The sequence below is a fragment of the Carica papaya genome, chromosome 6 (assembly GCF_054855325.1).
Source record: "Carica papaya isolate Zhongbai chromosome 6, ASM5485532v1, whole genome shotgun sequence".
In the NCBI taxonomy this organism is placed as follows: Eukaryota; Viridiplantae; Streptophyta; class Magnoliopsida; order Brassicales; family Caricaceae; genus Carica; species Carica papaya.
Window position 1 is genome coordinate 37,103,871 of NC_142314.1, and position 18,720 is coordinate 37,122,590.

The window sequence follows — 18,720 nt, forward strand, 5'->3', positions numbered from 1 at the left end:
TTTCCTTGAGTTACATTCAGAGCCCACAAGTTTGCCAAGTAATCTTACATCTCTTCTTATAGTGATAAATTATCTGCTTTCCTGAAATATGCAGTTCGGGGAATGATGTATTACCGAAAGGCTCTTATGCTTCAAAGCTATTTGGAGGGAACAGCTGCAGGAGGTTAGCATTGAAAATTTTGTGTTGCTTACTTCTTGGCCTCTTGCTTTGACTATTAGTCACCTTATTAGGTTGCAATTTCAGATATGGAAGCTGGACTTTCTGCTAATGATGCATCGGATACTCAAGGTTTTGATTTATCTCCTGAGGCCAGGGCAATGGCAGATCTGAAGTTTACTTATGTTGTTACCTGTCAAATATATGGAAAACAGAAGGAGGACCAGAAGCCTGAAGCAACAGATATTGCAATGCTGATGCAAAGGTGATGTTTCATAGATTTTGTTGTCTTCTTGATAATTTAGTTTTGCACCTTAGCTTCAGATCTTAAATCATCTCTAGATTGAGAAGTTTTGGATGTATTAATCCTATCAACTAGGATATATTAAGCTTAGTCTGAACTTAAAATGTACTTTTTTATTGTTTACAGTTGGAGGTGGTAAATTTACTATAATATAGACTTAAGGCATCCAATGTGAACTAGTTGAAATGGGTATAAGAATAAATTTTAATTTACATAGAACAAAGATATGCAAAACTAGAGGTTGTTAAATATGTCTTGTTTTTATAATTTATGTTACAAAAAACAAATTATATTTATTATCTCATAATAATTATTTTATATAAAAATGTGATATACTAAACACACTCTACTTTTGCATATATTACAGGTACCCTATTCTATTTTAAAAATATAAACATCCACCTCTCTTACCAACATAGAATGTTAACTTCAGAGAACCTTTTCGATATTTTAATTGACCTGTAAATTTTATACATGGGCAACATCCCCTTTGGTACCTATATCAACATACAGTTTCACGCTTTTTATTTGAAAAAAAAATAGAATGTTAACTTTAATGACTGAAACTTAAATCACAATGTTACGCCTCTATATGATTACAGCAACCAACATAAATATACATTAAGGTTAATCTAATCAGTTAACATTAAAAATATCTTTTCTACTTATTATATAATATCTATATTAGTAGAATGTTATATATTTATAAATATAATGTTGAATTATTAAATTTATGGTATTAATTATATTAATGTTCATTCTATTTTGATATATTACATAGTTTCAATTTGCTATAAATTTTTGAAGTTGCAAACTGAAATCAATTGAATGAACTTGAGTCACTTTATCTATTCAGTTTAGTTCGGTTTTAAAAAATAATTTTGCTATTCAACATAACGAAAATATATTTTAGTTTTAAAAAAAATTACAGATTTTAACATAATAATTAATGTACTTTATTTTGTCCATGAAAAAAAAATTCTTTACCAAATAGTTAATGCAAATTAAATGGAAAAACTAGGAGTACTTTTATATTTTAAAAACATATATAGAGAGCATGTAGAATGAGTTTTTTTTAGTAAGGGAGTATTTTGGGGTTTTAAAATAGTGGGATGAGTTAACTGATGAATAATTAATGGTTGACTAAATTAGGGGGGTTAATTGTAAGGCCTTGTGCTATATAGCAGGTGAAGTGTATGTTTTTAGAATACACTTATCTTGACTCTAATCCATAATTTACTTCCAATTGTTGGTGCTAATGATGATTTTGAATGGTGAAAATTAAAAATTAAAATGTATATCCGTAAATAATTTAATTTAATTTAATTTAAGTTGAATAGAGAAGTAGTGGGGTTTGTTTGAGCCAGTGCTTAACTTAAGCAGAAGAACTCTCTCTCTAAGCCTAAACAAGGGAACCCTAAGTTCACCGCAACACTTCTTGTGCGTCTTCCTTTTGGCTATCCTTCCATCTTACTAATGGTCTACTAACATCTCTCCATTATTTCGGTATCTTTCTAATGCTTTGCTAACATCTCTTCATTAATTCGGTTTTCAGAAATGAAGCTCTTCGTGTTGCTTTCATTGATGTTGTTGATGGGAGAGCACACACCGAATACTATTCAAAACTTGTGAAGGCTGATATCAATGGAAAGGATAAGGTCACTTTCTTACCTTCTTTATTTCTTTTGTTTCCTTTTTTTTTAAAACATTATGGTACCATCTTAAGATCTAGTTATGGAATTTTATTTTACTTTTTAGAAGTAAAAATTACGGAATTTTCTTTTTTGTTTTATAGTTAAGGAATTTTGTTATTAGTATGCATCGTCAAGAGAGAACCCAATGATCTGTGCTCAAGAAACTTTTTTGACAAATTTTTCGACAAATCTTGTTCAAATTACAATTATCTTTTTATGCCACAAAACACAATTTCTTCTTAGAAGTAATTATTCGCACATTGTAGGAATTACCCAAGTACCTACCTCCACATCCTAGAGACTGACTTAACAGTTATACCAATAACTAATTGTATTGTTAAATAGTAGTAGATAACCTAACCTGGAGGACATGCAATAGCCAGACTACATGAAACATCACTTTCTCCTTGCTACACCTTTGTCTCCTGAATTGCCACAGAGAACAGTGATTGCCGATCTACAATCATTATAAAGGTTGCAAATGAAGTGGTGGAGGCTATTAAGAAATCTTCAGTTCTCTTTACACGTTATAAAGCCTGACCAAGCCCATGGCTATCTTACAATTAAGCCAAAAGCGTCCAGGGTTACTTAGAAGGCAAAAGGTCAAACCCCAAGACCTTCTAGCCTCTGAGAACTAAAATAAGAGATGATTGGGGGATTCATAGTCCCAACGACCAAGGGGCATCCATTTATAATAATCTTCTCTCTCTTCCTCAATTGTCCAAGGTAAGAAATCTTCCCCAAACTACTTCCTAAACAAAAATGCAATTCGGAGGATGCCTTGCCTCCTAAATTTGCTTCCTATGGAACCTTAGAAGCTTTTCATTTCAAGAGCGACAAATTGTTTTAAGAAGATTTTACTAAATATTTTGTCTTTAGCTAAAAACCACATAGGATAACCCTCCCTCGAGATATTAAATTGATATTCGCCAACAAGGCCACTTTCTTACCTTCTTTATTTCTTTTGTTTCCTTTTTTTTTTAAAACATTATGGTCCCATCTTAAGATCTAGTTATGGAATTTTATTTTATTTTTTTGAAGTAAAAATTACTGAATTTTCTTTTTTGTTTTATAATTAAGGAATTTTTTTTATTAGTATGCATCGTTAAGAGAGAACCCAATGATCTGTGCTCAAGAAACTTTTTTGACAAATTTTTCAACAAATCTTGTTCAAATTACAATTCTCTTTTTAAGCAAGAAAACACAATTTCTCCTTAGAAGTAACTATTCGCACATTGTAGGAACCACCTAAGTACCTACATCCACATCCTAGAGACTGACTTAACAGTTATACCAATTACTAATTGTATTGTTAAATAGTAGTAGATAACTTTTATAAGAATGATTTTGTTCTGGCAGCAATATGTTACCCACGCTAGCAGCCATGTTGATCATACCTGTAGCCACATGGCTCATAACATTTTATCCACCTTTTTGATTTCTTTTATTTCATTATTTTGCTTTATCTACCCTTAATGGTTTCTCTTGAATGGTTTTGCATTTTAATTTGTAAAATAAATATATATTTATGGATAAGAAAACTCCAATCACTCCCATCTTATTGTCTCCAGCTTTCTTGCATATCCAAACATTTGAGAGCCCTTCATGTCCGTCTATTTCTAATAATTTTGATTGAAAGTCAAAATTCTGTTGCCCCAACGATATGGCCCAAATAAACTAGCTATTAGATGTGAGCAAAATTGATCTTGTTCCATTCTTCAAATTATGAAATTGTTGGATAGTCACCTGGTAAGATGGTTTTATGTAGGATCAAGTTGTCGACATTTTCATTAAATTGTAGCCCTGTAGTGTTATTCATTTTCAAAAACTATAGTCTTTCGTTTTGTTTGAGTACTTGTGTTTCCCAATTCCTTTATCATGCTACTTAATGTTAAATCCTGTTTTCTCTTCAGTGGCCTGATTCTTTTATGCTGATTAAAATCTCTCTGGACTGCAGATGATCATATTATGCTTGTAGAGAATATTTCAAATAAAAATTTTGAAGCTCTTGTTAATGTTAAATGGTTTCATATTGAGCTTTTCTGGTTTTGCAGGAAATTTACTCCATAAAGTTACCTGGAAATCCTAAACTTGGTGAAGGGAAACCTGAGAATCAAAACCATGCAATCGTATTTACTCGTGGAAATGCAGTTCAGACAATTGACATGAACCAGGTGATTCCTTGGTGAAGCTCTTGTTCATTTGTTCTTGTTGAATGAGTATCCTTAGTTTTAAACAAAAATTTACCACGTTGAAGAACTGTTATATTGCTGTTTTGTGGTTGGAAAGGAGTGCCAGGGTCCAGGTTTTTACTTCCCTTTGAGTTAAGGTTCATGGTCTTGTTTGGAGGTCTTTGGCTATTTTACAAAGGTGTTTCAATCTTGTACTAAAACTTGCGTGTTTTGTTGGAGTAATATTAATGAGATAATTGGTTTTTTTTTTTCAATATGGGAAAATTTGACTTTCCCATGCTTGAAGTATGCTGACATTGAACTAATACATTTATAAAAGGAATAACTGATCAAGCAAAAAGATTTTTTATTTGAGTTTCAGATACATCCTAGTTACTAAATTTCCTCCTTTTCCTTGCCTGTAAGTCTTCCGCAGGCGTTCTTTCTTGATATTAGAAAGAGGCTCTCTATTTTCTCTCTTAAATAGGTGCATTTCTCGGTGGTTTACTGGGTGTATACTTGTCTTGCAAGATGTATACCAGCTATACTGTTATATAACAATAGCAGCCTAGTACTTTGGTTTATATGTTACTCGGCATCAGTTGGGTGATGGCTAGTTCGATGAGGGAAAGGATTTGTCGTGGAAGGGTATTAGCGGAGGAAAGAAATATTTTATTCTCATTCTTCTTGCTATTTTTTGGGTGATATGGAAAGAGAGAAATAGGAGAACTTTTGAGGGGTGGAAGATAACTTTGGTAGGGTTAGAGATAAGATAGTTCTAGATGCTGGTTTTTTGCTAATGGGAGATCCTCTTTATTCAATGGAGGATTTTGCATACCTTATTAATATTTTGATTGACATGTAAATATTTTTGTACATGGGTTAACACACTCCATTGGTGCTTGTGAATGATAGATACCACACTTTTTTACGTCAAAAAAATAATAATAATAACAGCCTTGTGTGCTTCCCCCTCTGAAAGTGCTGCAGCTTCTTCTCTGTTATCGTCATTTGTCCTGTTTGACTAGACTCAATCAATCAAGAGCGATCAATTAAAAAAATGAATTTAGAGATTTTGTTTCTTACACCTATTAACAATTGGAAATATATTTTTCTGATATTTTGAGTACTGACTTAGGTTGCATTTATTTGTCTGCTGCGCCAATGTCTTTTACCTCCTTAATGAATTATTTTTACCAGCTTAAGTTGTATTTATTTGTTTGCTGCACCAATGCCTTTTGCCTTGATGAATTATTTTGAGGACCTATTGCAATTAAAGAACGTCAATTAAGTTTTGCAGTTATTAGTTTTCTGGAATGATGCCTTTTCTTCTCCTACTTTGTAGGATAACTATTTTGAGGAAGCCTTGAAGATGAGAAATCTTCTTGAAGAATTTCATTGTGACCATGGTATACGTCCGCCTACCATTCTTGGTGTCAGGGAACATGTGTTTACAGGAAGGTAAAATTTTGACAGAAAAGACTCATGTTATTTGGTACAGAATGCTGTTTATGCCCTCTTTATGGGCTGAGGCACATGAATTTATCAGGGATTGCTTTTTATATTCTGGAAAGGAATTGGGATCCATTTTAGTTTAGAAACGTTTGCTTATTTTGTTTTCTTTTTTTATTTTTATTTTGTTTCTTTGTCCTATTTCCTTCATAAAAATATATACTTTTTACATTGAGAAATAAAAAGAAAATCTGCTAAATACTTACTGATTTCATTTTCTTAATTGTTTGCAATGATCTGCAGTGTTTCTTCTTTAGCTTCATTCATGTCAAATCAAGAAACTAGCTTTGTCACTCTAGGCCAGCGTACTTTGGCAAATCCCTTAAAGTATGTTCTCTTTGTACCCCTTGAATTGAGTAGCTTTTGGAAAATCCTCACTATTTTTATTATGAGATCTTTCTAAGATTCGTCCAACTCGGATAACTCACATTTACATCTTTTATAATTTTCAGGATCCGTATGCATTACGGTCATCCAGATGTTTTTGACAGAGTTTTCCATATAACACGTGGTGGCATCAGCAAGGCTTCTCGTGTTATCAACATCAGTGAAGACATTTTTGCAGGTATGACTAGTTTGTTTGAAAGATATAATAAGGGCTTTGTTTATGTGTCTATAGGCAATTTGTAGCCTCAATGCAATGCTCCTGACTTCATAATCTTTCTTAAGCAACTACCTGAAGATATTTTGATTTAGCTAGCAATAAGCGGACAAACACATAGTCTGGAAGCTTCTGGCACATCCCATAATCTAATTTGGGCGTATTTGAAGTAGTTTTTTTATCTTAAAAGTTCAGATATCTGGATAGTTGTAATTTTATGTGGCTTCTATGGTCTACATAAATAGTTAGTGTACAATATGGAGTGCTCGTAAATTCAAAAACAACTAGAATATCAAAAAGAACTTTTTTTTAATTATTATTTAAAGTCCTCTGTTATTTGAGAAGAAAAATCAGGGATTAATTAGAGGCGGAGAATATGTGGGAGAAAAAAAGTACTCTCTGACCACAGAAAAATACAGAAGTATAAAATTAATAAGCAAATAAAAAAGGAAATAGTGGGACATGACGGTGGATTAGCAAGGAGTTGGACAATGTTTTGGGTGTTCTGGAGTTTATGGATGGTAGCATAAGGCAGTGGAATTTCAGGAGACTAGGTGGTGTGGAGACACGCTCTTAAGGAGTTGCTTAGCCTATGAATATGCTCTTGCCAGGGACAGAGAAGAACCAGTCTTTGATTTGATGGGTTTTGATATGCAGGTCTGATGATGTGGATTTTTCGGCTCTCTACGAACCATAAGGGTTAGGAGGTTGTGGAGTTCTTGGACTTGATGGCCTTGTTGGCGAATATCAATTTAATATCTCGAGGGAGGGTTATCCTATGTGGTTTTTAGCTAAAGACAAAATATTTAGTGAAATCTTCTTAAAACAATTTGTCGCTCTTGAAATGAAAAGCTTCTAAGGTTCCATAGGAAGCAAATTTAGGAGGCAAGGCATCCTCCGAATTGCATTTTTGTTTAGGAAGTAGTTTGGGGAAGATTTCTTACCTTGGACAATTGAGGAAGAGAGAGAAGATTATTATAAATGGATGCCCCTTGGTCGTTGGGACTATGAATCCCCCAATCATCTCTTATTTTAGTTCTCAGAGGCTAGTAGGTCTTGGGGTTTGACCTTTTGCCTTCTAAGTAAGTCTACGGAGTATGAATCCCTGGATGCTTTTGGCTTAATTGTAAGACAGCCATGGGCTTGGTCAGGCTTTATAACGTGTAAAGAGAACCGAAGATTTCTTAATAGCCTCCACCACTTCATTCGCAACCTTTATAGTGATTGTATTGTAGATCGGCAATCACTGTTCTCTGTGGCAACTCAGGAGACAAAGATGTAGCAAGGAGAAAGTGATGTTTCATATAGTCTGGCTATTGCATGTCCTCCAGGTTAGGTTCGCTAACCTTTCTTAATTTGTGACAATATCATCCACTGTCCAGCGATAGCGAGCTTCTAGAGGATTGCAAGGATTTCTAGATGTATGGTTGGATTTTTTTTTTTTTAGTGGAAGAATTCGAAATCTAGATCTTCTTTTTTGATAAGTAACATAAATTTTTAAGTAAAAAGTATTGTATAATTCATTCACAAGTACGAAGGGGATACCAATCCATGTACAAAAATATTTACATGTTAATCAAAATATCAATAATATTTCCAAACTTCTCCATTGGATAAAGAGGATGACCCATTAACAAAAGATCCAGGATTTGAAACTATTTATCTCTAACCCTCTCAGTGAGCTTATAAACACTCCCAATTAAACTAATATAATATATTGACTTTTAGTGCTTTGAGTTCTTTTACATTTTTGCAATAATTTACAGGTTTCAACTCAACATTACGCCAAGGAAATGTTACCCATCACGAGTATATTCAGGTATAATTTAAATTTTAATATTTATGCTTTTATGCAATACTGAATTTCTCACTGAATTTACAGGTGGGCAAAGGACGAGATGTGGGGCTCAACCAGATTGCTCTGTTTGAAGGGAAGGTGGCTGGTGGTAATGGTGAACAGGTTCTCAGTCGGGATGTATACAGGCTCGGTCAACTGTTAGATTTTTTCCGAATGATGTCATTCTACTTTAGCACTGTTGGTTTCTACTTTTGTACAATGGTATGTGGCTTTGTAGAAGTATTTTGATACTAATCAATATATATATCTCAGAACATTTAGCTTAGAACTTTCATAAGTTGGCCGTAGTTATCCATTTTTTTTTTCTTATGAATATCGTCTTGTACATAATCTTACTTTCATATCCTGAGAACTTCTAGATTCTTTTAACAGTTTTTTCTTGCAAATAGTCACCCTTTGGTGCATTTTCTGAATGTTACTTCTTTTCTTGTTAGAAAAAAAATATCCTGTAATGTCCCTTATTCTCCTTTCCTTTTTCTGCAGTTAACGGTGCTGACCGTCTATGTTTTCCTTTATGGAAAGGCATATCTGGTAAGCTGCATCGCTTATTTTAAAGTTGTTATTCTCATAACGCTAGAGATTCTCCATGTTAGATCTCTTCATAATTTTGCTGCTCTCAAAGGACAGATATTTTGTCATAATTTTTTTATAGTAAGCTAATCATTTTTTGTTTACTGAAGAATATTTTATTGATATTTGACTTTAAAACCTTTGAATTAATGTATTGAAATCATTGGAAGTTAGAAAATTGATGCATAAGATTCTCTTTAAACATATTTGTTAAATAAGGATATATCCTGTATGGGGATTGAATCTTATACTTCCACTAAAAAGGAGAGACCCTGACCAGGCTAGGGAAGATGTGTCAACCATGTTATTTTATTAGATCTCATTATGCAAACAATTACTGAGAACAGTTAGCTTGTGCAAGAACTATGAATAAATTTTTGATAACTTGTGTGCAATGGGCATGCGTGGTATGTTTCATGTTTATGTGACATGCAATTCTAGTTTCCACTTATATGTCTGCTCATGTTTGGTAGGAATCATTTTGAATCACCTTTATGGAATTGATATTGTCTCAGGCACTGTCTGGTGTTGGTGAAACTATCCAAGTAAGAGCTAATATACTAAACAACACCTCCCTGAGTGCTGCTTTAAACACACAGTTCCTCTTTCAAATTGGTGTTTTTACTGCCGTGCCAATGATTTTAGGCTTCGTGTTGGAACAAGGATTTCTTCGGGTAACTGCCTGTCACATTCCTCGTGCCATTTTTGTATTTTATTCTTGCATCTGTTGTGTTGACTAGACCAGGATTCTTTGTCTTTTATTCTTGCATTGCTAGTTCTTTTGCTGAATGTTTTCTTACAGTTGATTTTCGCATTGGGAAGCAACTTTACCCTTGTTCTTTTGTGTAGGCTGTTGTCAGTTTTGTTACAATGCAACTTCAGCTCTGCACTGTCTTCTTCACTTTTTCTCTTGGCACTAGAACACATTATTTTGGTCGAACAATTCTTCATGGTGGTGCAAGGGTATGATTTCTCTCTCACTTTTTTATTAGTTTGGTTATTTTTTTATTAGAAGCATAATATATTAAATTTTTGTTTGTTAACAGTATCAAGCAACTGGTAGAGGGTTTGTCGTCCGCCATATTAAATTTTCTGAAAATTACAGGCTTTACTCTCGCAGTCATTTTGTTAAAGGGTGTGTGTTTCTTACTCTTTCCTCTCTCAATCAAAGAATGTTTGTATTGGCTATATATTTACTTGAACCTAAAGATAGGAAAGCGATTTAATTTCCTCTGTTTGCTACAGATTGGAAGTTGTGCTTTTGGTGGTCATATACCTTGCATATGGATTTAATGAGGGCGGTGCACTTTCCTACATTCTTCTTACAGTCAGCAGTTGGTTTATGGCTCTTTCTTGGCTTTTTGCTCCCTATTTGTTCAATCCTTCTGGATTTGAATGGCAAAAGTACGAATCTTGTCTTTTAGTGTTTCCTTATGTTGGATTCTCGTCCACATTGTTTACTAACTATTTATGCTGTCTTCTCAGGACAGTGGAAGACTTCAGAGATTGGACAAATTGGCTTCTTTATAGAGGTGGAATTGGAGTTAAAGGAGAAGAAAGCTGGGAAGCTTGGTGGGATGAAGAACTGGTATTATCTTTTTCTTGAATTAGCCTTCTGGTTGATTTTTTTCTTGAAATCTTCATGATGTATTGGGAAATTTTTATGCTACATAAGCAGTGTGTTATGGTTATTACTCTTGAAAATTTTCTCACTAAAAGTAAGCAAGAGAAAAACCTAAAAGGAGTGTCCTCCCCCTCTTAGTCATTGTTAAGGTTGAATGTTCTTATTACATATAATCCTCAGTTATCTTTTCTATGAATGCAGTTGTATTTAATCCCATGCACTATGGTCCTCAGCTGTAAATCATCTTGTTGTTAGTAGACATGGATTTGTAGAATTGCCTGTTTGTAGAACTGTACATGATTATCTGGTCACAGATAAGACAGCCTGGGGGTATAGCAATATATCCAATCGAGTCAAGGTCAGCTATTCCCTTTGTTGTTTTCATTCTCTTGTTTTGTTCACAAACAACTCCTAACTTCTGCCTGATTTAAAGGGGATAATGTAAAAAAGAAAAGAAAAGTGGTTGGTGGTGCTTCTTTTGGAAAATTATACGCCTTATCTCTTTTCATGCATGTTGCTGGAGAGCTCCACTGTATTTATTATTGCAAAGTTTTTAGATTTTCTAGATATTTCTAAGTTTTAGACGAATTGCTTAAATTGTGGTATTTGGTTACACTCTTGTCATATCCTGTTGAAGTCATGTCTTAACACACTTCATATACAGTCTCATATTCGGACGTTGAGTGGGAGGATAGTGGAGACTATCTTAAGCCTAAGGTTCTTTATCTTCCAGTATGGAGTTGTCTACAAGCTGGATATACAAGGAAACAATACGTCACTGATGGTAACAGTTCTCTTTCTTATCGCCGAAATGCAGTATATATCCTTACTCAAAAAAAAAAAACCAATATATTTGTATTTTTATCTATCATGCTAGCAGCTTTAGGGTTCCCATTACATGATCTTATGAATTGGTCCTCTTCATCTGTTAAAGAAAATCTTTTGATTCATAAGACTACCATTAAAAAAATGAAAAAGCAATAGATAAATTTCCATCTGTCTTTTATTCTTTCATTTGCATCACAGTAAATCACCTATTTGAAAGCTTAGGGATTTGTTTGGCAGAGTTGGTGGTTTATTTCTGTAGTGCTGTGGACCCCATGTTTTTTAGGAGTCTTGGCGGTGGGTGACGTGAAGTTCAGTATCTTCTAACTAGACCGGCTTACTTTTGCTTCATACTTGATAATATACTTGTTTTGCTAAATGTTGTGGTGCCAATAATGCCTGACATTTAATGTGCGATTTTATTAATTTTTTCTGGTTTTTCTCTAATTAAGCATGAGGAAATTGTAAATATGGGTTATTATATATTCACTGGGGAGGCATCTGGTTCATTAACTGTCCATTCTTGATGTTCAGTATATAGCAATATTCACTGTGCTTGTCTTTATCCTGTTTTTGTTGGGGAAGCAATTTTGAGCTATTGGTTGAAACTAGTACCGGCATCTTCAACTTTCTTTGTATTTTACTTTAATTTGTTATCCTCATTTTAGATTTTATTTTCTCACATTGAAGCCCTATAAACTATAGATGTGATTTGTGCACTGCGCAGATTCCTTGATCTTAGTTGTGATCCAAACAGTGAGAGGAGGTTTCTAATGCTAATGCCTTATTTGGGTATTCTGTAGGTGTATGGAGTGTCATGGATTGTGCTTCTTGGACTTATAGTTCTTTTCAAGGTGTGTACATGGAATGGATTTCTTATTTTCTAAATGTATTTATTATTTTTGTTCTAAATCCCGCCTCATTTCGTCGGTCTAACAGGTATTCACCTTCAGCCAGAAGATGTCTGTTAATTTTCAGCTTGTCTTGCGGTTCGTCCAAGGCATCTTGTTCTTGTTGGCCCTGGCTGGTATAGCCATTGCAGTTGTATTTACAGACTTGTCAGTTACAGACATATTTGCATTCATCTTAGCATTTGTACCTACTGGATGGGGAATTCTTTCTGTAAGTTCTCTTCACCTGAAAGTTCTTGAATCTCCAAATAACTGTCTTCATCTTCACCAGGCTAGACGAGATGAAAGAAAAGAAATCTTATATGTGAATGGCTATATTTGTCATTTAGTTATTTGGTTTAATCATGGGAGCAGAAAGTAAGATACTACATCCTGCATTGGTAAATTCATACATCAAAATTATGGATCCCAAAGGTCCTTAGAGGATGCTTTGCCCAACATTATCTTTTGATGTAAAAATTTTAACCCCAGTTAAGAGAAACTTCAGCTGTTGGAATCCAAACAACTTCGACTAGACATTTTAGTAGTGTCTGGGTTCGTAGTAGTCTATTGTTAATTTTACTGAAATTAGGTTTCGTGCATGTTTTACCCACTATCCCATCTTTTAACATGGATATTTATTTCTTTCTGAAGATTGCTGCGGCGTGGAAGCCGTTGATGAAGAAGATTGGACTGTGGAAATCCATCAGGTCAATTGCTCGGCTGTACGATGCTGGCATGGGAATGCTCATCTTCATTCCCATTGCATTATTTTCCTGGTTCCCGTTTGTATCAACATTCCAAACAAGGTTGATGTTTAACCAGGCGTTCAGTCGTGGTCTGGAGATCTCTCTAATTCTTGCTGGAAACAATCCGAACTCCGAGTTATGATCCAAATCAAAGAACTTAACCCTTGTATAGGCATTATTGTAAATGAGAGATGTTAGTGTTCTTGGTATTTTCTTCATTTAGGGTTGATAAAAAGTTTTTGACCTGCCAAACCCCATTGTTTTATTCATGGAGTTAGAGATCACCATCAACTGAATCTCTTATCTATGTATTCTAGTGTTTTAAAAGTGTAAGTTCAATCACTCAACATTCTCATTTAGCTTAACTTACATGTATGTGTTGCAGGAACTTCTCTGAAAGTAGAAACGTGTAGCAGAATTAATTGTCTTCCTTTTTAGACTATATATATATATATATACATACATATAAAACTTTTGGTTATTTGGACTTCTCATGAATATACTTTTGGATTAGTTTTTTCAAAGTTTAAATTGAAATTTTAATTGTTAAATAATTTAAATAAAAATCAATCTCAATTATTAAAACTAAAATTAAAATCAGTTTAAAATTTCAAATAAACACAGTAGTTTTTAAAATTAACTGGAAATAAATTTAAATTATTTTTTATGACCGGAAAATTGGTTTGTTTAGTTTTATTAATTACAAAAAATTTTGAATTTGTAGTTTAATTAATTAATTACTGACTAAATTAATAGATAAAGCAAGAGTCAAAATTCCAAAATTATATTATTGACCCTAATTAAGATGGGAATTAAAAAAAATTAGAATATACATATATAAATATATTCAAAAATAATAATTAAATTATAATTAAATTACAACATTTTATGTTTTGTTTTTTTTTAAAAAAAAATCAAATTATTTCGAGCATATTAGGAAGGTGGACGTGCGGGCTCAACCCGGCCCATGCACTATTGCTGAGTCGGGCCGGGTTGGACAAGAACATTAAGAATATTCTATTAGGCTGCCCGACCCGGTCTATTTCATTGGGCCGGAATAAGCCCGACTTCGACTATATAGGTAACTAATTTTTATTTTTTATTTATTTTATTATTTTATGGCTTTATTTTAATTTATTTTATTAAATAATTAAATTACCATTTTTTTTAGATTCGTATTATTTAGGAAAATTTTTTATTAGTTAGAAAAGAATAAAATAAAAACAAAATTCATAAATTGAACCGACTATATGACTCGTATTAAGGAAGCAGCTCAATCCTGAACCGTTCATCTACCGATGAGATAATCGTAGCCGTTAAAAAATTCCTTCTCCGTCTATAAAAGGATCCTTATCTCCTCGCCTTTCCCGAATTTCAATACGGAGAACTAAACCCTCCAAGAAGCAGAGAAAATTCCAGATCTCTCTCGAGAGAAAAACTTTTTAAGGAGAGAAATAATCGTAGTAAACAAGTAATTTTTCTCCGTTAACAATCAAAGCCGAAACCTGTAGGATGTTGGTTCTAATCTTGCATGTTTTCTTTTAGTTTCTTTCTGGTTCGAATTTGATTGAAACTAACGAATTGATTCGCTAATCTGTGGATCTGGTTGTAGATCTCAATTTGATCGATCAAAAAAGCAGGGACTGATACAGAAGCAATCGGGTTTATCGGTTTCTTGGAATCCGGTTTTCGTGTTTTCTAGGGTTTTAAATAAGAATTGCTTGTTGTGTACGTTCGGTAAGGTTTTAATCGGTTTTTAGTTTGTTTATATCTCTGTGAGGTGGCACGAAACATGAATGAGCATTCACAAATGATGAATCAGCAACCGCCACAAATGATTAGCCAGCCGCCGCAGATGATGAGTCAGCCTCTACCGCCGGTGATGAACCCTGTTCAATCCCAAATCTTGAACCAGACACAGTTGTTGGGTCAGTCGCAGACCATGAACCTCCCGGTTTTTGGTCAGATGAATCAACCTCAACCCCTTAGTTTGGGACAATCTCAGCCTATGTTGAACCAGCCGCTGATGTTGAATAGTAGAAGTTACAAACCTAACCATAAGTTGAACAAGCAGTACCAAATCCCTTCTTCTTCGAAACTTAATAACTTTCCTCGCTTACCGAAGCAGTCAAATCGAGGCAATTGGAAGGGCAAGAAGGTAACCGGCGAGATGCGATCCATGAAGGATTCCATGAGAAGAACTGATAAGTCTACTCCTAATCCTGCTATTGCTCCGGTTCCCAGTGGTGCCGGAGGCTACAAGCCCCCGACACTAAATGAATTGCAGTCCCAGAACAGGTTAAAGGCCAGGAAATTTTACCCTAAGAAAAAGTTCGACAACCATTTTGCTCCATATGCGCCGAGGAACACGACCTCATATCTTATCCGGGCGAAGAAGGCCGGTGGGATTGCCTCGCTGGCGTGCCCTTCTCCAGTGACCCCGGCCGTTCTTCCCACCCCTATATTCTCACCCTCAAGAGAGTTCTTGGGTGACATGGCGAAGGAAGAGTGGGGAGTTGATGGATATGGGTCTATGAAGGGATTAATTAGGCTTAGATCTCCAGGTAATGAAATGGAAGCGCATGATGATGAGGAGGAAGAGGAAGGAGGCTCAAGTGAGAGCGATGTAGAGGAGCACGTAGAGGTGGAGAGGAGATTGGATCATGACTTGAGCCGGTTCGAAATGATTTACCCGAATTATGGTGGTGTTGAATATCACAATGTGCTGGAGAATAGAGTGGATGATCAGGATACTCACATTGCCCAGTTGGAAGAAGAGAACTTGACTTTGAAGGAGAGACTATTTCTAATGGAGAGGGAATTGAGTGACCTCAGGAGGAGATTGCAGTTTCTTGAGAGACAGAATCAGGTGGTTGAGGATGTGAATGAGGAGGTTGTGGAAAACGGCTCTGACAATGATAGTGAAGGAGGCTCTGATGTCCATGCTGCAGGAGGTGAGAATAATGAGATGTTGGAGTGTACTGTACCTAACCAAGATGGACGTGAGTTGGACACTGAGGAGAATCATCTCCGTTCAAAGGAAGTTTGCATGAGAGAGGTAGTCCCGGAAGAATTGTTGAAAAATGAGTATGACAAGGTGTCCAAGGGTGAAGAAGGGAGGGAAATGATTATGCATGATCAAGAGATGACCAATGAGGATGAATCTAAGATTGCGGAAGCCGAAACAAGAAAGGTTGATGGAGGTGTAATGGTAACTGAGAAACATGATGAAATTTCCAAGCCTGAAGAAGCATCAAGGAGTCAGTTGGGAGACGAAATGCATGCTGAGGAGTGTAATAATGTGTCTAGACCTGGAGAAGCTGTTCAAAGTGATAAAGTGGTTGCAGAGCCGAATGCTAATGAGTCAGGGCGTGAAGAAGCAGGAAATGAATCCAGTTGGTGCCGAAAAGTATAGTGATGAATCTAGTTATGAAGCAGTAGCCAAAGGCAAATAGTGCCGAGAAGGGTAAGCTCAGGAAGTGGAAGAGCATTATCAGTGAGGTAATGATATAACTTCCATGAGCTAATGTAAGTTTCTTAGGCCGACAAATATTAGTTACAAGTGTCTTTATTGGGCCGCTTCTGGATATATGCTCGCAAAGTAGATTTAGTTTAGCATCCCTTTTCTTCCTAGCATGTTTTGTTGACAGGGAAAAATGGCTTTATCTTGTACTCTCTGCTCTCGGATGACATAGGTAGGCGGTGGGTTCTGGTTCCCTCTTATCTTTCCTGGCTACCCATATGAACAGTTAATTGGTGTGGGCTTAAGCAAGGTTTATTTTGTAATTGGCATATATCTGTATGTTTTCATCTCTTTACCATCGAAAAGACCCTATGAATGTATTGAGATAAATGCTGGTAGTTCCATTTCTCTTGTTTGATATGTTTAATTTGAACGTTCTGATCATTGCTTTTGTATTATTTTAAAAAAAAAAAAAAATAGTAGTGATAGCTACATGAACATTTGAATAGTTTCCTTTATTCGTGGTCTTGGATGGTGCAACTATGGTCTTTGCATAATTACTCTAATGTAATACTTTTGTATTTTAATTCCTGTCTTACCATTTACGGTTGTGTTCTCCTTTGTGGCGAATTTCTCCTTGGGATTTATAGTAATTGTCAGCTCCAGGAGAATGCAGGTTCTTGGTGATTCATCTGTACCTGCTTCCCAATACTCTCTATGAACAGAAGTAATGTAGCTGAAATATCATAGCTCTGGTAGTATGATTGTACCTGCCAGCTTTTTACTGGGCTTGGTTTTGCAAAGTTTTCGCTATGGTGGCTGGGCTCAGTTGCTTAGGTACTTTTATTGAAATATTTCTTTATTTCAATATGATGTATCTGATAATATGATGTTTTTAAAGTTGCACTTACTGCTATCTATTGTGGGAAGTACCATAAATTGTTCTAAATGGTTGTCTTCAAGGTTTCAGCAGTTGCCAGCTTTCTCTCCAAAGGGTGGGGAAGTGTAAGTTAAGTGTAAGCCTTGATTCCAGACAAGTTCTTTCTTCTTTTTCACATTATGTTAATATGTTGAAACAGGAAGCACCGGAAGAATCAATGGCTCTTGTAGTCAGTCTTAAAAAAATTTAGGTCTTGGAGATTTTAGTTACTGGTAGAGTTTTGAAGTATTAATTTCCAGCTGCATTTTGCATTTCTATTGACATGACATGACCCACACACACACACACACACAAAAATTCTGTTGTTTGTAGAGTTTTCTTTTTTTCTTTCAAGACCCATAAAAAAACATTAAATGTTTGTGAGATTTAGTACTTTAGGAACTCCCAATAAAAAAAGTCCAAATATGAGAGTGGTGTCATAATATTAGTAGTTAAAATTGAATGGTGAGAGTGAGTTAGCTGTTTCTCTTCATAAAGTATGAAGGAAGAGATGGCTGGTGGTTGTACCAGATTATTAGTATTCTGCTTAGGTGGGCAATAATTTTTGTGATATATGATCAGTGGATGTTTTCTGTCTTGGCCAACAAAAAAGTTGTCACTTGTGATGGTAAATCATTCCTGTTTTTTTGGTTGGCTGACATTATTACCATTATGGTTGTTCCCGATTTGGTTGGACAATGCAAGTAGTCTCTTCTCTCTATTCTAGATGAGAAACTTTTTTAATGGTCGTTTCATGTAATGGGGGAAACTCAGACGATGGCTTGGGTTAACTCTTAGTAGTAACTTTGTGACCTCTAATTGCGAGATATTACCAAACATTGTGTGGTTATCTAATTGTTGCATTTTGTTAAGTGATCTGATTATTCAACAATCTTAATTCTTAAGTGACTTTTTACTTTGAAATGATAAAATATTGCATAAATCACTTTCAAAATATTCCTAACGGCTTTCTTTCTTTCTAACATTATCGGGTTTTTTTTTTTTTTTTTTTTTTTTTTGAGGAGTTTTCTCAAGTTTCCTGCTATTTTCGGCCGTTTATCGTTTGCTTTTTTGTGTGAGGAATGTGTATTTGCTGCTAGCCTGTTAACTGCTTTGGTCTGGATGGAGAACATGGAACATCCTTTCCTGTGGGAAGTTTAGCTTGAACCTATCCTTTTTTCGACCCCAACACGCAGGGCCACCTATGCTAATTGAGGATGTGGGATAAGTTTCAGCAACCAACCTGCATCATCTAGTAGGCTAAGATTTGGTTTGAGCAACATTTGGGAAAAACAATATTACTAGTGCATTTTTAGTTCAACAATTATCTGCCTCTGCTCTCTTCTATATTGAAGAATTCTTATTGTGTGCAAAGTTTGGTTA

At 35.0% G+C, this 18,720-nt stretch overlaps 2 protein-coding genes across 9 annotated transcripts in view; both read left to right on the plus strand.

Moving 5' to 3' along the window:
• The window catches only part of GSL10 (glucan synthase-like 10), a 57,817-nt gene extending 44,432 nt beyond the window's left edge, over positions 1-13,385 (plus strand). For 2 of the 3 annotated variants that reach the window (XM_088221911.1, XM_088221910.1), the window contains 19 exons: positions 95-163; positions 245-422; positions 2,017-2,119; positions 4,210-4,329; positions 5,672-5,787; positions 6,082-6,165; positions 6,291-6,403; positions 8,206-8,258; positions 8,322-8,498; positions 8,781-8,828; positions 9,383-9,541; positions 9,717-9,830; positions 9,914-10,002; positions 10,113-10,271; positions 10,353-10,455; positions 11,156-11,275; positions 12,120-12,170; positions 12,256-12,438; positions 12,861-13,385. In XM_088221911.1, the coding sequence (XP_088078037.1) occupies positions 95-163; positions 245-422; positions 2,017-2,119; positions 4,210-4,329; positions 5,672-5,787; positions 6,082-6,165; positions 6,291-6,403; positions 8,206-8,258; positions 8,322-8,498; positions 8,781-8,828; positions 9,383-9,541; positions 9,717-9,830; positions 9,914-10,002; positions 10,113-10,271; positions 10,353-10,455; positions 11,156-11,275; positions 12,120-12,170; positions 12,256-12,438; positions 12,861-13,097 (2,276 nt within the window). In that variant the 3' untranslated portion in view covers positions 13,098-13,385. Of the gene's footprint in view, positions 1-94; positions 164-244; positions 423-2,016; positions 2,120-4,209; positions 4,330-5,671; positions 5,788-6,081; positions 6,166-6,290; positions 6,404-8,205; positions 8,259-8,321; positions 8,499-8,780; positions 8,829-9,382; positions 9,542-9,716; positions 9,831-9,913; positions 10,003-10,112; positions 10,272-10,352; positions 10,456-10,692; positions 10,850-11,155; positions 11,278-12,119; positions 12,171-12,255; positions 12,439-12,860 lie in introns of those variants that run through there. The other variant, XR_015821342.1, reaches the window with a different exon arrangement.
• A 929-nt stretch (positions 13,386-14,314) lies between these two features.
• On the plus strand, positions 14,315-18,711 carry LOC110824974 (PRLI-interacting factor). Of its 6 annotated transcripts, none has more exons than XM_088221732.1 (3): positions 14,315-16,456; positions 17,085-17,255; positions 18,363-18,711. In XM_088221732.1, the coding sequence occupies exon 1, from the start codon at positions 14,748-14,750 to the stop codon at positions 16,368-16,370; it is 1,623 nt and encodes a 540-aa protein (XP_088077858.1). In that variant the 5' UTR covers positions 14,315-14,747; the 3' UTR covers positions 16,371-16,456; positions 17,085-17,255; positions 18,363-18,711. The 6 variants fall into 6 exon arrangements, with proteins under 6 accessions (XP_088077858.1, XP_088077861.1, XP_088077860.1 ...); XM_088221735.1 differs by having other exon boundaries at positions 18,373-18,711; XM_088221734.1 differs by lacking the exon at positions 18,363-18,711 and adding an exon at positions 17,382-17,565.
• Positions 18,712-18,720: the final 9 nt, after the last annotated feature.